At 35.1% G+C, this 22,600-nt stretch overlaps 1 protein-coding gene across 5 annotated transcripts; it reads right to left on the reverse strand.

The window, feature by feature from the left end:
* Window positions 1-1,433: 1,433 nt before the first annotated feature.
* LOC124178949 (1-phosphatidylinositol 4,5-bisphosphate phosphodiesterase classes I and II) lies at window positions 1,434-21,792 on the reverse strand. 5 transcript variants are annotated; one of them, XR_006869922.1, is made up of 21 exons: window positions 21,013-21,792; window positions 18,046-18,192; window positions 16,708-16,979; window positions 16,428-16,512; window positions 14,911-15,328; window positions 14,695-14,815; window positions 14,405-14,600; window positions 13,969-14,323; window positions 13,680-13,877; window positions 13,397-13,606; window positions 12,942-13,261; window positions 12,519-12,839; window positions 12,269-12,313; window positions 11,983-12,187; window positions 11,743-11,858; window positions 11,493-11,599; window positions 11,081-11,396; window positions 10,808-10,999; window positions 10,315-10,573; window positions 10,121-10,205; window positions 1,434-10,033 (listed from the first exon to the last, which is right to left on the reverse strand). XR_006869922.1 is itself a non-coding variant. In XM_046562796.1 (19 exons), the coding sequence occupies exons 1-19, from the start codon at window positions 21,109-21,111 to the stop codon at window positions 10,451-10,453; spliced, it is 3,846 nt and encodes a 1,281-aa protein (XP_046418752.1). In that variant the 5' UTR covers window positions 21,112-21,792; the 3' UTR covers window positions 1,434-10,450. The 5 variants fall into 5 exon arrangements, 3 of the variants coding, with proteins under 3 accessions (XP_046418752.1, XP_046418753.1, XP_046418754.1); XR_006869921.1 differs by having other exon boundaries at window positions 1,434-10,205; XM_046562796.1 differs by having other exon boundaries at window positions 1,434-10,573.
* Window positions 21,793-22,600: the final 808 nt, after the last annotated feature.

The following is a 22,600-nucleotide window of genomic DNA, read 5'->3' on the forward strand; positions in this document are numbered from 1 at the left end:
CTGCTGTATATCACGGTTCGACATGACGTGCAAAAATTAGATCGTAACTCTTTTTATGAATATCATACAAGTAGGTATGCATTAAACACTGCAGTGTATAATATTGCTAATGCCGCAGTACCTCAAATTATTGCGGCAATATTCCGTGCCACATATACGATTATAGCTATATCATGGTTCTAGGTTTTAATCTTTCTTACTTTACTTGTACGCTCTTTATTATTAATTTACAAATAATCCTTAGAGCTAATAATTATTTTCATCATTATCAGTTATATTGTGTATCATTGATAATTTTATTATTATTCTTTTAATCGTTATTCATTAATTCGTGTGTAAGTGTGTATGTGTGTGTATATGCATGTATATATTAATACCATGATGTTATACGTTATCCTACGTAGAAGCAAACATCGAACATGGAATACATTCACGTGAGAGAGTAAATAAATTTGAAAAAAATATGGTTTACACAGTAGATGTATATGTATAATAGTGAGGTGGAGGGGTGGGGGGTGGAGGGTGATTGAGGGCAAGGCACAAGTGAGTCAAAGAGAGATAGAGAGAGGGAGATAGAGAGTGAGAGAGAGAGAGAGAGAGAGAGATAGAAAGAGAAAGTATGATCACATCCGAACTATAGAAATACTTCGGTGACTTTCACATAATCGTGATTTTTTTTTTGTTATTACTTATTTTTCAATTGAAATATGGGCAAAGACATTAATTTGCATCACCGTTTAATAATATTAACATCAATTAATAAAGCTTAGATTACAAAGATTATATATCAATTTTCAAATTTCCTATTTATCATTGTACGAAAAGATATTTCAATTGGTAAAATTTCGATCTGTGAAAAAAAAAAAAAAATGATGCGCTTCGTCGATTTTACTTGTGACGATGTATAATTGTGCGGTTCATTTTTTTTAACTCTATTCTTTAGAATAGTACTTTCAGTTTAATGTTTTCCCAGCGTTTGAATCCGACAAAAATCCCCATCCTAATCTTGACCAAGTTTCATTGGCTACCCTTAGGATTCGAAGTATACTAAATCATGTCACGAATTTAGCTTATAATTAATTTTCTGGTCTTCAACGTGTCGGAATTTATAATGTTATAATTTTACTTTTTTTTTTTTTTTTTGTTATTTCTATCATATTTTCGTCTTTTCCGTTCATCCAAATCTGGATCGTGTGTCGCTACATAATAAACAAAAACGTTATTCTTTATTTTTATCGTCTTAGCAAAACGACAACTTCGGAGTTTAATATGATGAAGAAATATTACTTTAGTATTGAAATATGCGTATTCAGCATGCATGAATAGTTTTTTCTTTCGTGTCGGCAACGTATTTTCTTAGAGCATAATTCAGATTCATAAAAAGCGGTGTGCAATCAGTGAACGATATACGTGTAAATAAATCGGAGTTTCAATGACTACAGAATTTATTTTTTACTGACGAAGTATAAACGTACAGAGGTGAAGCATTAAACAAGTATAAATGCCTTTGTAATACTGTCACTACGATTATATATGAACGATTTCCTCAAGTGACACTCATTTCATATTCATTCGTATAATAATAATTATTAACAAAAAAAGAATGAAAATAACAAATCGCAATTTTAATGTAAAAAGACAAAAAAAGCTCTAGCTAATGTCGTCAGTGCCTCTATAGAAAATAGAATGTAAAGTAGTTGTTATACATGTGTATATTGTATCGTAAATGTACAATGTACGTATAATATAATTTCTATTACGTTAAGATTTAAATACTTTCAGTGTAAAATATAATATTTCATGGCATATATATATCGATGTAGGTTATATAGGTAATTATACATTATATGTAAAAGTTATGCGTAATAAGTAATGGTCAATGGAAAACAACGGTAATATATGTGTAACGCATTTATACAAGCATTAAAAATACAACCATGCAGAGAATCATACATATATATATATATATATGTGTATATAATATATAAATATATTTCGTTCGAAAATCGCAAAATAATAGATGTGAAATTATTTGTGATCTTATGTATTCCCATCGGGAGAATAATGAATGATCAACTTATTGTCGCAACGAGCATGCGTAAAATAAAGAAAGGTCATAAATTTTGTATACAGGACAGACGGACGCGATCAAATTTGTATTGCATATAAGATATAGGGGTGTATAAAAGTAGAAGTGGCAATGAAGAAGATTTATCGAAAAAATATTCATTAATTTCTTTTCGAAAAATTCTAGAAACACGGAGGTAGGTATACGGAGTGTTGTACGCATTAAAAAAAAGATCGAATCACTATTTTGGAAAAGCCGTAATTTAGAATAATTGAAATTTCATTTCAACTGAACGCTATCGTTATCATTATCATTGTTATTATTAATTTTATTATTATTATTATTGTTATCATTATTATCATTATGGTTGTTATTATCGTTATTTTTATCGATATTATTAATATTAATATCAATATAAATATTATTATCAACGTTAAAAGGTAGAATAAAATGTGTGAAGGTAAATTTCAAGTGGCGTATAAATGTTATTAATAGCTGAGTATTAGATAATTTAATAATTCGATATAACAGATTTACAATAAAAGCTTCAAGGAATCGCCCCGTTATTTTTAGTTCATTACTTTTTTTTTTTTTCTTTTCAACTGCAAAATAAATATCTCATAGTTCGCGTCTGACATTAATATGCAGAGAGAGATGTTTTTTTTTTTTTTTTTTGTTTTTTTCCTTCCATACATAATTTATCACTCGCGAATATTTCTCAGATCTTTTAATAGGGAAAAAGTGAGAACTAGACACGTACAGACGAGAGAGAGAGAGAGAGAGAGAGAGAGAGGGAGAGAGAGAGAGAGAGAAGAAAATATACAAAATAGACGATTTATAATAAAATTATGGTTGCATGAAATTATATAATCGTAAATAAACTGTGAAATTAATATTAATATAGTCTGGAAGACAAAAGCTTTGATTATGCGACGAATGGCAATAATGACCGTAGTTAATAATGTGTCACTGGCAACTATTTGTGAAGGCAAATATGGGCATACGTGCAGAATGCGGTCACAAGTAACGTATGCTAAACATTTTTTATAAAAAGAAAGATAAGTTAGTACACTTAGTAATAAAAACGATAATGATATAGTCTAAATTACTGAATAAATTTCAGTAGAAAATAGTCATCAAGAAATTTAATAAGGATGATTTTCGAGATTGCACATATCCGATAAGCCTTTTCGCTGTATTTATACAATTATACGTAATGATAATATATTTCTATTCGTTTTTTTTCTTTTTTTTCATTTTATTATTATTTATATCTTTTTTTTTCTTCTTTTTTTTGCTTTTAGTTTACTTTAACACATGATTCCTGACCCACGACATTTATTCAAAACAAAGTTCAGATAATATTCATTGTTCTGTTACTATCGATTAAGTGTATACAGAAGCATATACATATACATATATATATATACGTAATTATATATATATATATATATATACATATTATTTGCAATAGTAACTTTGGTTTCGTATTCTGAGTTAAACGTTAGCGGTGAAACAATTATAATAACAACGAGATTTATACGATTCGAAAACCGTAACTCAGGTTTAAATCTATCCATTTACCGTTTTATATTGAGCGAAATTATACTTTATCGTATAAATATATTACCAACTGAGCCTAATTTTCAGGGTATAGAGGACAACAAACAAGAGTAAAAAAAAAAAAATAAATAAATAAAATAAAAAATTGGTACACTTGCCAAAAGTGAAAGCAATCGTTATTAATCGATGTTGAAAAATACGACGGAATTTCAAGATGAGAGAAAGAGAGAGAATAATTCAGGTACAGAGAATCGTTGTAGGAAAACCTATCAATATAGAAGGTATAACAAAGCTAAGCATAGCCCTAATAATAATATAATATAATATAATATAATATAATATAATATAATATAATTATAATAACTTTATATAGTAAGTAACATTGTCGAAGAATTTTGAATCTTTGTTAAAATGTCACGAGGGCCAGGGAGCTACGATTTATCTGTAGGCCGTTAACTACACTTTCTCCCTTTCCTCCCGAATATTATTTTTTATTTAATTTTTATTGTTATCATTATCATTATCATTATCATTATCATTATCATTATCATCGTTAAAATTATTAAGTTTTCTTTAGGTTTTTATACGCTTTTTAATGATTTATTTGTTTATTTGTTTTGTTTATTTACTTATTTTTTTTTTTTTTTTTTGTTTCTCCCTTTTTTGTATTTTCATCCACTTGCCTCCTTAGCAATTATTTAACTACATCGCTGTCCTACGCTATTCTATGCACACACCCCGTTTCGATTATAAACGATTAATACCGTCGTTATACTATGTATGTATATACACTACAGAGTGTCCAGAAAAAACAAATCTGCTACCGGTGTACGTGTACATCGATATTTAATCGTGAAAATGGGTACGAACGACGGACGTGTGAAACGTTCGACAGCAGGTGAAATTAATTTAAATTAACGACAATCCTTTCTATAAAACAAGTAAAACCTCGTAGTGTTCTAATTCAATTGTCAGCTATACATGATGATAGTTGCATATGTCAATCTTGCATTTTAATTTTTCTGAATACCCTGTATCTCCACAATGTCGTATCAACTAATAAATATATATATATATTTGTTTATGTATGTCGTGCGTGTGTGTGCGCAATAATTTTCACTCTACATATCTTGTACAAAAGAAAATCGTGTGTCTGTGTGTGTGTATAAATAACTTAAATAAAACGATGAAAAATCCTGATCATTCGTTCTTAGATTTACATCAGTTAATTGCGAAAGAAGATTTGAGGAGAGTGAAGCAGTTTAATAAATTCCCTAGATTAAAGTACCAAAGAAATTCAACTATTTCGGAGGATATAACTGTAGAGATTTAAAATTCTACTAACTAGAAGTAAACATGCGAAAACAATTTGAGTTTCAAAGTTCGAGTAACAGGACTTAGTTGTTAGTTTTTAGGAAGACTGACTAATTTTAAGCGTTAATGCGTGTGAGAAAATATGGTAATAAAAGTAAAATAAATAAATAAATAATAATGTGTATTAAAAAAATAGCCTAGCCAAACAAAGATTATTTCCATTTCCGTAATAAGTTGCACGGGATAAATTTAAATCTTAAAAATTCACATGCCAAGCTCGACAGATTTTCAAAATATTAAAATGTGATACACGGGATAATGCGTTACTTTAATTTACCGAATTGTACATATATATCTAAGGTAATGCACATAGTATGTATGCACGCATGTATGTATTCATGTATGTATGTATGTATTTATGTATTTATGTAACGCTACCTTATCAATTATCATCTCTATGAACAATGATGACCATTATATTATAATAACAACATCAACAGCAACAACACATAATTAATATTTCAACATGGATATAATATATTTATCGTTATTTTGTATATAAATATTTGTGGTAGGATGAAGGAGGATGGGAGGTCAAGCTAATATATACAGACGACGTAATTACTGGGATACGAAATTCTGATCCGGAAGTTTGCACGCATAGACGGAGTGACAAAATGCATGCGCTTCGAGGTTTCATCTTCTCCTACAGTTAGCCTCTTACTCCACACCCAGTATTCGGCTAATCCGAGGTCTACGTCAAATCATACGCATCACTGTTATCCAGGTAAAATTGTACGTTGTACTATCGAGTGGCAAGTTTTATTCTAAACCTAAATTAAACGGTAACTTGTGGAACGCTGTGCGACAAAACTTGAAGAAAAAAAAACATATATATATATACGGATACAACAAAGAACCGATCGCTTAACAGTAAAATGGTTCGATTGCCGTTGCTTCAGAATTGTAATACATAAGTAGATTCTTGATAAGGAAATACAGGCAAGTATAAAAGTTGCAGATTGCAGCGCGATTGAAATTGAAATATAATTATTATTCTATACGGTATTGTAATGGAAGATCTTGGAACGCTCTCTCCGACGTAAAGGAATTGTATTAAATAATATTAAGAATTTGTACCGTTTAGTAGAAAAATCACGATGCCCAGCTCTATAAACTAAACTATTAGCACGCAACTCGTTCCCCTACTAACTAAAATATCGATTCTCTTTTATTGATAACTGGTACAGTAGTAAATTGTGACTAGGACTCTGCCAAAATCAGTGATGATAAATTTCAAAATCGCTAGCAGCAAAATTAAAACCTTTAAAATGATTACTCGTATGAAACAGTAAAGAAATTATTTGTAAAAATTGATAACTACTTGATAATTTGTCATAAAAAATAACTTTCTTCTTTTGCGTCGAGACTCTAAAAGTGAAATGATAACAGCAAGCTGAATATCTACTACACACATAATTATAACTATTCAAATACTAGGTTGTTCATCAAATGAGACCAGACATAAAATGCATGAGTATATCGATTAGAGACAAATTTTCTTCGTAAGAATTTTTAACGCGTTTCCAAATTTTTTACCAAATGCTTTGTATATGCGTTAAAAAACTTGCGAAACGAGAAAGAGAGAAGTTATAAAAATTTGATCGTTTGCATTTCTTTGTACCAAAGTTAACAGCGATGCACAGAGGTATACAAACTAACGAAATTTCCAGTGCATTTTTAAATACACACTTATGCCACGTACAACATTGTGCTATAACTATTTCTAAGCTACTGCAAAACTGTTGGTATACATATATGTATGCTTATGTATATCTACATTAATACCGTTCCTATAAACATTAATCTTACAATTTGCTAAAGGTATCAATTCACTAACTAGTTACAATACAACCCTAAGGGAAAATCCTATTTGGAAGAGGCGTTACGCTAATCATTAACTTCTTCCAAATATAGTGTAATGATACAGGAAGCTGGTACGCTCTACAGCATGAATACTATTTGTCGGATAAAAGCATCGAACTGAGAAAAACTATCTATCGTCACATCAGAAACGGCAAAGGTCGTTTAGTTGTGGTACTGTTACATCGTTACTACCAGAACTAGATCAAAAGTATTCGGTTTCACTTTCCTGTATTACTAGGCAATATATTTGGGTCTAACTGTCCAAAAATTGAAGCCATTTCCTTACAACGAGGTTCGCTCGCATCGACTATACACGTTCAATTCCAGCAGAAAATCCATATCGCTACTAGAAAAACTAGGATCGAGGCAGTAGGTAGGATAGGTAGACGATCGGCTCGAGTCTTTGTTAAGAAATGGTAACTTTTCTTGGACGTTACTATCCGCATTTACAATATGTCTGTTGCATTATTTTACTTCTCCTATATACTATTTGGAAAACACGCATTATTTCTCACGGTATAATAGTGACTATCTATAAAATGCAACTCTCCTCAACTTTTACTGGTATATACATACCATATGTACGCGCGTATGTACATGCATGCATGTGTGTAATTCTAGATTACATTTTTGTTTTTTCAACACGTTGTATTTGTATCTTTTAATATCCAAGCATCGTTATTGTGATATCCGTTTTTTTTCTCTTCTTTTCTGTCTATCGACTGCGCTCGTTTCCCCTCGATTGCCAAACATTTCCTGAATGTTTCGACAAACGTTACATTATTTAAGCATTGTTGTCTCAAGCTTGTGAACTGCTGTCGGTACACCTACTTTCTCAAGCCATTATATTGAGAATATGTCAAAATTGCAGCAATATTGTAACGGACTTATTCTGAACAATGAGGAGCAGAGAAATTAGCTGGATTTTCAAAGAACGGAAAAAACGCGTAAATTAATTCCGAAGGAAAGACAATTCCTGCGACTTATATTGTGTATAAAATATCATGTCTTTTCTCTTCGTATAAAAAATAGACTTGTACGGTACTTGAGATAAGCAGGCGTCAGGTGGTAGATATTAAAACCAAACGTGCGACTTGGAATAATATTACAACTATGGAACAATACGTCCGGATCAATATAATAATGAGATTCTTTCTCACCCTCAAATACTTATTAGCCAAAATTGTATCCTTCAACCGTGTATTCTGCGACTTATTGCATTTTAACAAATAGCTTTACTCGGTTGTGAGCAGTGTGAAGTTTAATCGCATATTTTTACTCAACCAGCTCATTTTGATGTTTTGTTCGTAACGACTTGTTTGCACTGCTACGATTGCTTTGAGATCCTTTAATATCACAACATGTCCCCTTTACATTATCTATCGACAGTCGGATTTCGGGCAGAGACGCAACGTAAAACAAATTCGTTGATTCGATGCAACAAGACATCGTTTAACCAACTTTGATATCTTAACGCCAAATAATATTCAGTCCTCGAATCCCACTGCCGTAAAAACTATGCTGCCACAATAATCAGTGAACATGCCCTATAATGATGACCGTACGTCCGATACTAATGTCAGCAATAATACCACATTGTTCCGCGAACAAGCCGATCCCCAATTCTGAGACAGTATTTCAGGGTGTTTTCCTTAGTTACCCGCGTACAAGACGAGGACGATTTTGGTGCGTGCTGTCAACGGCAAAAAACCTTGGCTTATATTCGGAACAATATGATAATTTAGACACAAATAAATAACACACTTTACAAGAAAGTTTACACACCTTAAATTTTTACCTTAGAGTTAATAAGATTAGCTTATTTTAAGTATATCATATGAATAGAAACAACAAGGAAAATGTTACAGTTTAGTTTACTCTGTAACATTTTTGATTGTCTTCCTCAAAGAGGTGATTCGACCAAAGTTCATTCTTTGATGAATCTCACACAGATCCTGGCGAACGTCAGAAGTGCTGGGAACAGCCGGTGGTCAACTTCGTCGCCTAATATTCAACATCGATAAGTAAATGAAAAGTTGCCTTGAGATTTCTTTTTTTTTTCCTGCTTTCAATAGGATATATAAAATATATTAATATTATACTTTAATCTAACTTATATTTTACACAACGTTATTCATTTCATTGAAACAGCCAATGCAGGCCCAGTTTAATTGCATGTTGTACTGACTGCATTGACTGCGCAAGTCAGATTAAGAAATGAATTAAAAAATAGGCTCTAGCTTGAAAGTGGAATTACACATACTTCCAAATTTTCAATGTCGTACGTTTTTCTCCAACAATGTACACACAAAAAAAAACAATATTTACTAAACAAGCAGGAATGCATTGGCTTTGTCTTCGAATAAATCGTGAAATACAAAAATTAGATACCTGATTTACGATCATAGCAACTTTGCGATACTGTTCGGCAAACAGCCAAGATGTACAAGTGTATTGAAACTCCATTACGTTTTCACCAATCGGTCCCAGCGCTTCTGAAGCAGGTTCTTGAGAAATGTTTTTACGTTGATTACTTTCAGTCAAAAATATGTTAAATGTGTTATATTATAATCGCACATGCCTTACGCTTCTTATAGGCCAAAGAGATTCACATAAATATTTATACATCTCAGATCTTACAAGATTTGATTTTATAAATTATAAATGAATTGATATTTCTATTTTGCATTTTTTTTTTTTTTTTTTTTTAACTTTTGTTTTGTTCTTGTTTTTTGTTGTTGTTTTCATTTACATCTTTCTTGTTTTTCTCCCTATAAGTATAATATGGTTAGAATTGTTTTCTGAGTAACATCTTATTCATATAACAACAAAGTGAATCGATATTTTGAAAAAGGTTACAGTTATTTAGAATTAGATTTCATATCTTTACTTCTCAATAGTCTGTTTGCTGAGCTCCTGGGTCACACTCGATAGTTGAAGAGGATAGTTATTACGTGTGAATTACCAACCCATTTTTTTGCTTGACCAAATTAAAGTTTCCTTCTGTCAGAAAACATCGCTGTGGCGAAGCTCGCTTTGTTTGAAAACAATTCGCAGACTTCGATCAATCAAATCAGTGTCAATTAAAGATAGCATACTATAATAATGCATGGTATGTACATATACATAAAATATCATGCTTCTTCGAAATTATCGGCATAGCTGTGCGTAGAACAATAAAAATATACTAATAAGTGTGGAAAATGGCGGTAAAGAGAAAGAGATAAATATAGAGATTCTGTAAGGTACCTAGTTGCGATTTGAAAAGGAGAGCCTCTCGATTAACACAGGAGTTGTCCACTTCTTTCGTTTGTCTCAACATCTCTCAAGAAAACTAAACAATATCTATTAATTAGCTCTTCGGTTTTACCACAACTCGATGCAGTAAGCGTTTTTTTTTTTTTCCCATCTTAAAAGTAATTAATTGAAACACGAAGACTTACATTTTGGACAGCGCGCCTATCGAGGTCCCCGAAAACACAGAAAACACCAGAGTCGGATAGTGTCTGATGGACAGTCTAAACACAGCAAGTAAGTTTCAAGGCCTACGTATTATTCTCGCAGACCCAACTTGAGGTATTAGTTAGTGTTTCCACTCAAAGACTCTGGGATGCTGCTACCGCCGGATGGAGACAACGTAAATTCGGCAATTTCAAACTTGCTGTAACGATTGTTATACTCCGCCTGCAGAGCTGCTTTTACCTGAAAAATCGTTTGTGATGAATTCCACATCACGATACACAATACGACGTCAAATATTTACAAACCTTTAAATATGGCAATTTATGTCACACATTTCAAGGAATAGCTTTCAATCTATTTTGTTTCTAACATAGCCTTAACAATCTTACGAACATAATTGAGAACGATTAATTTTCTGGGAAATTCCGATCAAGTACAAAATTCTAGCTAATTTTTACTTGACATTCACTGTACCTTCGCTTTTTCTTCTTCTAGCCTCTGTCTGACCTCTTCATGCTGTCTTTCAAGTTCAACTCGTTTCTTCTCATAAATTTCTTTCAGTTTAGTACACTCGTTGACACCTCTCTCAACCGTAGACTTAGCCAGCTCACGCTTAACTCTGTCCAACTCACCCTTATCTCTGTGAAGCTTGGCGAGTTGTTTGACCTGTCGGAATAGTACGTTGGTAATATATGCAAATAGTGTGAGATACATGAACAAAATGAGTGAAAAATATTTTTTGTGTACCTGATCCTGCCTAGTAGCCTGGAGTTTTTTCAATGCCTCTTCTCTCTCTCTCTGACGATTTTCTTTTAACAATTTCAACTGATTTGACTGTGAAACTTTCATTATTTTTTCAAGCGTTGCAAACAAACTGTCGTGATATTTCTCTTGAAGTTCCCGCTCCTGCAGCACATGCTCTTTGCACACTGCTAACAGTCTCTCGCTCTGACTTCTAGGCAATCCTCGCGGAATTCCTTCCACTCCGTCGCGTTGCTCTGCCTCGGAACATTCAGAGGTTTCGGCCAGCAGTTGAGTGCTAAGTCCAACTTCGCTTGAGAATCTGTGGAATCGAATTAGTCTGGTGAGCCCCACTACTGACGTTTGATTGAAACTATTGCGATAAGCTCAGATCAGTGCAATTAGTAAGGATAGTTACATGTTTTTACTCGAAAGTCGCTTTACCAGCATCTGGCTCACATAAAATTTAGATCTGTGCTTTTCACCGTCCAGTGATCCTTTCTGCGACTGTATTCTCATCTTTTCCTGAAAAAGGTCAACATTCAAGATCTCATTCATCTACTTCAAAATTTGTTTCTTAGAAGCTTATTTATTCACATACTTTCCAACACCAAAAAAGCACGCCAAACATATCGTTTCGGTTAGTAAATAATATAATTAGGTTTTACCTTCTCGTGTTTTTTCCTCAACGACTCCAACTTTTTATCCAACTCCATTTTTTTATCCTTAATCAGTTTGTTCTCCATTAACTTTTCAAACGAGTCGGCCACTATCTCATCATTCACTGTAATAATCGACGTAAAGTGGAAATGAATAATAAAACAAATTTAAATAGAAATAGCAATTGGTTTGCTATTTAAAAGATAACTGACTTCAATTCTATGTACATACGTGGTAAGAATACTAACCAGTACTTGTATTCACAGGACTTTTCGTCGCAGAACTTTCCGCTGGTTGTAATGTAGAAGCATTTGGGCTCTCGTCTTGTTCTTGGTTTTCGGGAGAATTGAGGATCCCCACTATGGACGGCCTGCCATGCGGACTGCCAGACAACGGCAACGATCCAGTTGATTCGCTGATTGACTGCAAGCGTTTTGCCTTTGACAACTCATCCTGGAAAATCGCATTCTGGTGAGAACTGTATGAATATAAATCTAATAATAGTAACCCTAAACATAAGGAAATTCGACTTACTGTTGATTTTGAGGAACTTGCCCCTGTGCCAAACTTATCCTTATCCTAAAACGGTCAGGGAAGGTTAGTGGATTATTGGGAATATTGAATGGTGTATATTATTCATTATTCACACAGAATCTCAAATCAGTGGCATAGAATTGTCAGTTTAAGGGGTTAAAGGTTTGCAACGCAGGGTTATTTTCACCACAATTCTACCGATCACATACCCAGGCTGAAATAATGTACAGATAATTTGTTAAAAGCTCACTTCTAAATCCCCTTCCGTGAGTTCATCGACGTCATCTGTGAAGACAGACAGCTGATTAGTCCTTTTCTCTAATTCACTTTGGTATTTAATCGGGTTGGCTAACGCTTCGGCAAAGTCGCAAAGTCCGTCGGGTACGTAATCCTTGACGATTACGTGCAGAAACAGGCTAGCCAAAGGCAGTGGTTGGCCGCATTCGGTTCTCAAAGCGACATGTCTATACCCGGGACACAAGCCAACGACTGGAAGAACTCTATGTCCGATCAGTCGACCTGAGTCCTCGTAAGCAGCTATTCGCAGAGATGCGAGTTCTGGCAAAACAACCTAGCAGTGAAGAAGTGGATAAAATCAATAATACACTTGCGCAATTGATAGTATAGAACAAATTTCTTCGAACATATCATTTTACTTCGGTTGCCTCACTACCTTTTTGAAAATGAATGGCGGGTCATCGTAAACCGGGTTTATTCCGTTATTCGGGACGATTTTAGTCCTAAACTTCTTTCTCACGGTGTCTGCTGGCAGCCCGTACATATCGACTTCAACGTAAGTGCCGACTCTCTTGTCTGTTAAAAATTGTGCCGAAATCACGTGTATGTGTACAGTTCCGGCTATTATACCGTCGACAGTTGACTCAGCAAAGGGATCCAATCGCCGATCCTTTCGCCTCATAAATTCTGGTTTAAGAAGGTATCCGCAACGATGGTTGTACTCGAAAATCCCCAAGTTGAGTTGCATGGCAAGATCTGTTTTTAAAATTCAAAAATTTTCAATAATAGATTTACCTTACAGTAAAATTGTTAGGAATAGAAATTGATAGACTTATAAATCAAAGGATATTGGTAAGTAAAGTATTGTCACGATCATTGACGCTAACTTGCCTAGAGTCTGATAATTCAGTGCGACCAGCTGGCAGCCGGCATTCCAAAACACTTGAGGCATAAAATTGCTGGAATCGAATCTGGTCCCTGCGGGATAAACCCTGGAAAGCTGGTGTTTGTTGTAATTTACAAACTCCAATGGCCTCTCCTTCAACAGCGTCGTTGCTTGTTTCTCGTCAAACGAAGACATTTCGTACATGCGATTTTTCTCTGCAAACACATTGTTACGTTATTACAAAATAGCCACAGGTCGTTTTCACTGTAAACGAGATTCTCAACTTACTCTCAGCATTTTCAAAACTGCTAAAATGCACGGGTTGCACGTAGTTGACAAGAGCCGATATTTCAGCACCCGCCTCTGTTTCCTTTGCAGTAGCAGCTGTCGCTACCTTGTCAGGTACAGGGATTTTGTCACCGATTCTCAGTTTCATATCTTCAACATTCGACTCTTCTTCGTCAGTGGTGGACTCTTCGTCTTCGTCTGTAAACAATTTAATAACCACACCGTTTCAATGAACAATTCGTTATTTAGCGATCTTCTCCCACTCAACAATATCTCAAGCATTACCAACCATCGTCATCCTGCGTACTGTCCTTGCTTCCCTGCCTCTGCTGTAGCAAAGGAGCGCGAGGAATGTCTCCATTTCCAATTTGCTGCTCGGTTGGAGCAGCTCCGATGACAACTCCATCTACGACTTCATTTTGCGGTATTATATCAGGCGGTGGTCCACTCTCACCCTCAGCTCCGATGTTCACCAGTCCATTGTCATCGGCTTCCTGTGAACCCTCGCCGGAATCCTGAGACTGTGCTTGTTGCTTCTTGTGATGTTTCTTGTGATGATGGTGATGATGATGCTTCTTTTTATTCTTTATTATTATTTTTCGCTTCAACGATGATGGCGGTGGAAGTTCTTGTCCAGGTTCTAACTACAATCGATAAAGATGAGTTTCATACTAATAAAGTTCTGTAATAAACGTATCCACTGAGTACAGAGAACTTTGGCACACCTTGTGAGATTCAAGAGGAGCGTCAAGCAGCATCTCACCAAAATACTCTCTGCAATACTGTGCTATTTTTGCTTGCTGTCTTGGATTGCAATGGTTTTCAAAACTGAGGACGACTGGATATTCTGAAGTCTTGAAGGCACTCTCAGCTATCGCCTCTATCACGTCCCGTGCATATATTTCAGGCACAAATGTGTATCTGCGAATAAGAATACATTTCAATTATTATCAATTATCATTAAGATACACCGACAGTTCAAATGGCATTATAATAAAGTAGAGAAAAACTTTACCCGTGAACAATCATGGGTTCATCAAATCTGCCGTTCCAAAAATCCAACTCCACGCAACGACATCCAGCCAACAAACATTGCCGATATATTTCAACTGAACTTTTGCCAGTTATTTGGTGTCCTGTGAAAAATTCAAAGTACATCAACATTTTTATTGGGAAAACGAAAGGGAGACGACAGGAAAAAAATAATATACATGGAACTGCAGCGGTTCACCTGTGAGGTAAGTGTTGTGACTTGAATTGATGAAGTAGTGAGATAGCGGCTGATCCATGTCGTCGGAAAGATCAAATTTTGATACAGCCATAATGGGATTATCCTCGCTCATTAAGTACCTGAGGAAACCGTCAAAACTGAGGTATCCTCTTCCCGCGTTGTACTTGTTCGGTTCATATTCGTTGATAATGTCCTTTGCCCGCGCCGTATTTGCATACGGATATAAAATCTCATTCAATCGTGGATCCCTCTGAGTTTTGTTCAGAAATTCTACAAGCTGTGCAGCTGACATTAGTCTGCGCTTCGCATTGCCCACTATTTCATCAAACACCTTTTCTACCTCGGTACGCTGAGTGAGAGATTTATAAAAATTGAAGAAGTCTTCAAACTGAAATTTCTGCAAAGATATTGCATCATTCTGAAACAAAATTAAATCAAAGTTAGTATTAATGTTTCAAACTATGTTCAATTTAAGTTTAAAGATCATTTCTTCAGTCTGTTATATATCAACTTTCTGTACAAGATGAACTTCTGCCTATAAACTCAATTCACCTACTGAAACTTTTACACTTTTTTTAGTACCTGGCATTTTTAACACGCTTCCGACACTTGAATGAAGATGAACAAGATTTATAACTTCCTTTTCTGTTACTGGCCAACAGCCAGTAAAAAGATCCAGTGAATATGATTTACTGTTTACTTGGGTAAACAAATGTTATTGCACAGACATCAAAACAATTCCTGTTTTCAAAGCAGTGTTTTACATATTTCTAAAGCAGCGGTATTGTAATAATTGCTTATTCTTCAAATTTCTAGACCAATTTCTAACCAACGGCATCAGGCCTTTGTATCGTGCTAAGATGTGCTATGGCATACATTATTACACACCGATGCTACGTTCGTCGAAAACTTGTCGTAGAAAAGACATTAAGGTGTCAGATTAAATTTAGTGGATAACCAAGGCCGTTTAAAAACACTTAAAGTAAAAAATGAAATGCTGCATTGAGAAATCAAAGCCTTGGCTGAACGCCAACGAAAACTGTGGTAGCTGGAATAGTATGCCGAATATTAGTACAAATGATAAAGGAGAAAACAAACCATTTTCCAGAACTTTAAATAATAACGTTCACGGGTGTCTAATTTTGTTTGACAGATCATCGATCGAAAATAATGACCAGCAACAAACACAGAATGGCTTCATTACTCAAATAATTCATAGTCTACTGTTCTTAGAACACAGCCATGCCAATGATCATCAATGGAAAGGTTGGGGAAATGCCGAAGCTACATCAAGAGAAAATGCTGTGTCGACAACAATTCAATGCTAAGCAATCAACATCAAATGTCAGCATTAACATACAAATGATCCTTTTATTAATTTAATGACTATCCACCTAATGTCAAGGATACAAAGAATTTGGATTTGAGCTACTGAAAATGGAGGAGGCAGATAAAAAAAGTCAAATGACTTACGTACAAGACTACATTTTTTGCTCGTGGATAATAAACGGGCTTACCTTGCCAGAAGGCATGCCGGAAATATCAAGTGCTTTTTCAACACGTTTGCGGTCTTCTTTATTTTGCGCGAACATTCTTATCACACTGAAAGCATATAAATCACTTAACATTTTGTTTGCCAAATACAGTTTGTATCTCATGTTACTAGTTTTGAGCAATCGACAAAAGGTTTCTCCATAGCTTCCCATGTCAAGGGAAAGAATTTTCTACCTTAAATGTAGTTTGCGATTCTGGAGCAAAAAAATAATGATGTAGTTAGATTTAAATTAAGTTACTCACTTTTTAATTGCAACCTTTCCAGACTTGTCGGCTGTTAAGGAAAGCTTAGTGTGCGCTTTTTGTAAGAACATTATTGAGCTCGTGTTAAGTTGCGTCAAGTTGTAAGCAACTTTCAACAGCTGATCCGTCCAATGTCGTGCGATTTCAGCTCGTGTTGTGCAAAAATTGATAAACGTCACGTTGACAAAGTCAGAGCCGTAACATACCGTTACAGTCTTCTCCTCGAGAGAATCTTGAGAGCCCATTGTTACCAGGGATTTCAATTTCGGATCCTGTGTAAAGAAATATTTCATCGATCAGATAACAGTTGACAATCGAATCCCACCCGGACCAAACTCCATTGTTAGCTGATGAGATAATAAGAAAATAATGAAAACCGAAATCCATATACACCGAACACCATTCTACGCGTAAGCAAAACGATAGTAACCGTAGCATTCAGAACTGTAACAAATACAGTGGTAGATATTATAGAAGCGTTCTGCAGCCACTTTGTTAGCATAAACTTTTCAATTGTCTTCAGTTTCTGAATTAGATAGCGAGGATCTGCAATAGAAAAGTTTTCCCTCAACGCATATATTGATTCTTTGGCTGGAGGGAGAAAACTGTTGACAGAGAACGTTATTTGTTTTGTTAATAAATTACTTTGCACACAACAAGAGGGTGAAAGAGAAGGTGTGTCAGGCAACAGGGGGGAAAAAAACCATCTACGAGTAACTATAATAGAGCTTAAGGCAGGTAACTTTCTATTTCTGTATTAGCCAACAGTAATTGTACTATATTGATGAGCGTGGTCGTTGTTAGTATCGAAATACCGGACAGTTGTAACTGCAAGATGTTTCGATATTATTTAGAAAATGTACATGGCATCGTTTATCTTACAAAAAACGTTTTGTTGGATAAATATAGACACGGGTTATAAACCTGACCAACAAGACAGTTTGTATAAACTTGTAGATCCTTAAATTTATGATTTTAACGTATACAGCAGACGTGAAAATGGGCTTACATAACGTGTGTAATTATGCTATATGAGGTCATGCCAAAATACTAATTTGCAATCAATTAGACGTGCAGAAAAAAATTCTTGTAATATCGTTCTGAACTTGGGGTGATTTGAATTTTTAGTAGCAGTATTTACCAATGATTGCTGTACAGAGGATTCTATTTTTACAATTCTGGTAATTAAGAATGCAGACTAACTGTGGATGTAAATAATTTGCATAATCAACAACACTAATGGATTGGCGCAAATTTACGTAAAAATGATAAAATTATTCATCAGCGATGAGCGATACGATATATTTTATGATACATGCGACTCTACCGTAGTCTTACTTTTGGGATTTTGGCGTATTTTCCAGTGCGTGTATCTCGTATTGTGGAAATATCCAGCATATCCATTTCATTGTTCTGATCTACCCAATGAAGATAAAAACCGAATTTATCGACCCGCAACGTGACTGGTGTCCCAACTCCCGAGTCCTGTGACAAAATCCAAAAACAATTTGGACGATTAAAATAATGCGTAGTTATATCTGCAGCAGTATTACTTTGATAAATATTTTTTATAAATGACCGATCTTTTAGTTCTCTGCTGTGAAATCAGAATCGACTGATCAAAAAAGTTACTCTGTGCGTAGACCAGCAAGCTTGAATCAAAATCTGAATTAATGACACCTGTTAATCATTCCCTACTATGACAGAATTTGTAATACAATATGTCGAGAGCTTAGCCAAGCAAAGATTTGTCAGTGCCGCAGATTGGAAGAGGAGGATAAAGTAGAACGGTTCATAATAGATTCGAAACACCCACAATAACTGGAGAATCTTTGAACCTGTTGCGGTAGCTTTGATGGTTGCCAGTGAATTCAATGAATCGTCACAGCTTTATAAACATAAATCACATAGCAGTTCCTCTCCTCAATCCATACATAAAAGAAAATACCCTTATCTCAATGGCAGCTACAAGATGTACGTAATGGGTACACAGACTTTTTCTTTGCTAATGAAAGCAAAGGTGCCAACAAAAGAGTTGAGATATATCAAAGCCGAACTTGAATGAGATGTTACCAATATTCTAATTACAGTAATTTCTTCACAAGACACGTTCGGTTTAGCTTGAGTTCCTGGTATTGATATTGAACAGAATCAAAGCTGTGATAATGTTTGGGTACTAAGAATTGTGATTCAATAAATCAGGACCGCACAACAGACAAGTGTTAACATTCAATGAATCCTTAACACATTCTTAGAATTGATCTATTTATGATGGAAATGGACAGCACTGGCTGTTTCATGATGCAATCTTCTATGAGAGTTAAGTCTGTTTTATATTTGGATTACAGCAGAGAATATATTACGGGTTTAAAAAGTTGCGGTAAACTGTGCACCTGAAGTGGAATAAACAATTCAATTATATATAACTGAATCAACAATTCAACTAACAAACGTAGTAACAAAATACTTTAGCTATATAAATTTTCATTCGCTGTCGTTAACTGAGATTAGTTGTCTGCATTTTTTTTTTTTTTTTTTAGTACTAATAATACCAAGTGGAACAAACTTCAAATAACTAATTAATGCTACATTGAAGTAATATGTGACATCAGATACACATATAAAGACTTTTGTCTGCATTACTAGATGCAAGTGAAGTTGTTTAATTACCACTTAGACTTTTCAAATTCTTGGTCAAATTCTCGAGTTTAATAACTCACTGATACGATTTGTCAATATATTTGTGAATTAATTACAATTCACCTGAATTAAAGAGAATCAATTGAGTTAACGCAAAATAACTAATTGAATGAGAATAAACTGAATTGTCAAAAAGTAACTGAAACCATGAGAATTAACTGAGAAATAACTGAATTATAAGAAATTAAATAAAGTTGATTTAAATTAGTTTGGATTCGTACCAGAATTATCTATTTATAGAGAAGAAATAGAATAGAATTCAAGTAAAAAAATGGTGTTAAATTTTCTAAATTAAGTCGAATAAACAAGAAATAGAAAAGCATGGATTGAAATATTTAAAAAATCACATGTATTAGATTGAATTATTGAGAATTATCGAGAAAAAAAATTGAAATCCATAAATTGAAGTGAATTAAGTTAAATTAGAAAAATTTATCTGAATTAAAAAGACCAATTTAAAATTTTTTAAATTGCATTGAATCACACAAATTAATTTAAATTAATTCGCGAAAAATAAAAATTATTGTTTTACTCGAATCTTGAGTTATTTCCTCCCCCAACAAATTATCTCTCTTGTCTCTCTTGTCTGTATTTAATAATCACAATATTTTCATGTCTGAAGTTTAAAAGTGAGAAGAAATTATTTAACATTTCTAGGTATGCAAAAATTCTTACATCATTTGTCACATGCTGTTTGCTAAATCATATTGTCACATAGAATGAAAAATGGTTATTTTTAAATCGAATTGCACAATGAAATGGAGGTTGCAAATTCCCTGAGGACAACCAACCCACATGAATGTGTCCAGAAACAGAATTGCTATTCAAAGTTCTACTTGCAAAATTTCTTCAACTTCCCGGTTTCTCCGGTTGAAAAGGAATGAAAACAAATAATATGAAATTCCAAATTTATGCCATACTGAAATAAAACTCTTGGACTCTATTGACTTTTCGTGACCCGTGAAACAACAAACAATTTGAAAATCATAACACGAATAAAGTTGAAAACAATATATCAGACGTTTTATTCTTAGCATTTTATTATCACTGTTAGAAGGACAGTTGTTCAAGCATGTACATCTATATCAAATTACAAATGAAATTAGATATCGATGGTAAGTCAGAATAAGAATTTTTTCTGATGCTCGATCAAATATTTCAAAATCCATCAAGTACCGTTATTCCTTACTAATATTTTGGTCTTTGCCATTGAGCAATATAAAAATTTCCTAGTATTCTTATCAGTTTAGCCTATAATAAGTTTATCTTTATTGTACAATATTTTACGAAGAAAATTTTATTCCATTGTCAACATCGAAGAAGATTGTAAAGAAGCTATCATTTTAGAGCAATTACATAATTGCGAATCGAGTGACTGGATCGTCATTAATCTCCCTAAATTTTGTACGAAAATCTGCATACGTTGGTCGGCAAAAATCAGTCAGGTCCAGGATCGGACGAAACTCATTGATAAGCAGTCACTGACATGAGTAGAATTTTTCGCGTGTTGACAATCATCGCACTTGCGGCGAACAAAGGGACGATGGGCGGAGGAGGGTTGAAAAAACACAAAAACAGGAGGAAGCCCGCGAGCAACAATCTCACCTCGTCCCATTTGACGAATTTCTCGCCGTCTTGGAGCTGCTGCGATACCTCGACCGGTTTTATCTGAACGACGTTAGCGACGGACTTTGTGCCTGCCATCGTGAGTGCGACGGTAGCTGTCAGTGAACGGACGAGCCGTTTCCCCGACTCGAAAAAAATCAAAACATGCAAAAGCGGCCCGCTTTTCTTTTCCACCCTCGGCCTTTTCTTCCGCTTCTTTCGCTTCTTTGCCCCCCCTCCTTCGGCCCTGTTGTTACTCCGCGGCAGCTCCTGTCAGCATCGTTTCAATCACGTCGTCTGCTACCCGTCGCGGGAAACACGGAAGCCCGATGCTGATACTCCAGACGAAACACGGAGAAAAGCCTGGCGGCACTGCTCTCCCTCCTCTCTCCTTTTCGCTCCGTCTTCCTCACCCTTCTCCCGGCCGCTGCCTCGCTCTCTCTCTCTCTCTCTCTCTCTCTCTCTTTCGCTGGGTAACGATCACTTTTTACGTCGTCAAACTGCACGGCCACCGCACGACCGAACCGATGCAGCGGAACGTCAACGCGATAATTGACGCGACACCCTCAGCGTTTTGGGAAAACATCGACGGCACATCTCTGGCCAATCACTGGCTCGACGTCGGGCTAACTAACTTCTCGCTTCCTCTCCAGCCGACCGTCTTCTCCTCTCGAGAGCAACGGAGCAGACGATTCCGGATTCACCTAACACACGCATTTACACAACCAAACACACTCGTCGCACCGACGGTATGTGTGGTACACACTATGCCAGGCGATAATACGGTCGCTAGCGCGCGGCCCCGATTACGAGAGACTAAGAGAGTCGAGAGGGTCTCGAGATCCCAAACACGAAACGGCAGCCGCGCACCGATAGGCGGCAGTCGGACGCACTTTCAAATTGATTTTAATACACCGCGGGCTTTTCAAACCAGCTGCTACTTTTCACTCCATGCTTAAAGATTTTTCATCAATATTTGCACAACATATTATACTTTATCCCTTTCGGTCGCAGTGGCATGCTCAGCATCCTACGTCAAAAATTTTCATCTTCTAGCCTCATTAAGGTTGATACGCAACTTGAAATGATCTTTGTTACTGCGTATAACCTCAAAAACCCCCCAGTAACAAGTTTCGATCAGAATTACCGAATTTTTATCATTTTTTCGAATTTAAATCCGCCATCTTGGATATAGAAACTATCGAATTCCAAGAACTCCCGAGTAATAAAATTCAGGCTAAAATATTGAGATGAAAAATGTGTGACCGAAAGGGTTATATCGAGTAATTCGGAGCAAGTTACAAGCCCCAGGATCAGGTCAGCTCCAAATAATATGACAGCCTATGCGAAATTTATTTGCTTGTTTCGCAAAATGTTGATGAGCTCTCTTCAGAAGTTCAAAGGAACCGCTCTATATAGTCTGAAAATTGTTGACGTACCTTAATCCACAAAATTATATTGTATTCAAAGGAGAAAATTGGCTGCAAGTTGTTTTGTTCGGACCGCGAGACAATTTGCAGAGTTATATTTCTTCACACAAATTACGCCATTCGCCCTGAATGTGAACAAGACTTTTATTGCAAATTTG

Source organism: Neodiprion fabricii, chromosome 3, assembly GCF_021155785.1.
Source record: "Neodiprion fabricii isolate iyNeoFabr1 chromosome 3, iyNeoFabr1.1, whole genome shotgun sequence".
NCBI classification, from domain to species: Eukaryota; Metazoa; Arthropoda; class Insecta; order Hymenoptera; family Diprionidae; genus Neodiprion; species Neodiprion fabricii.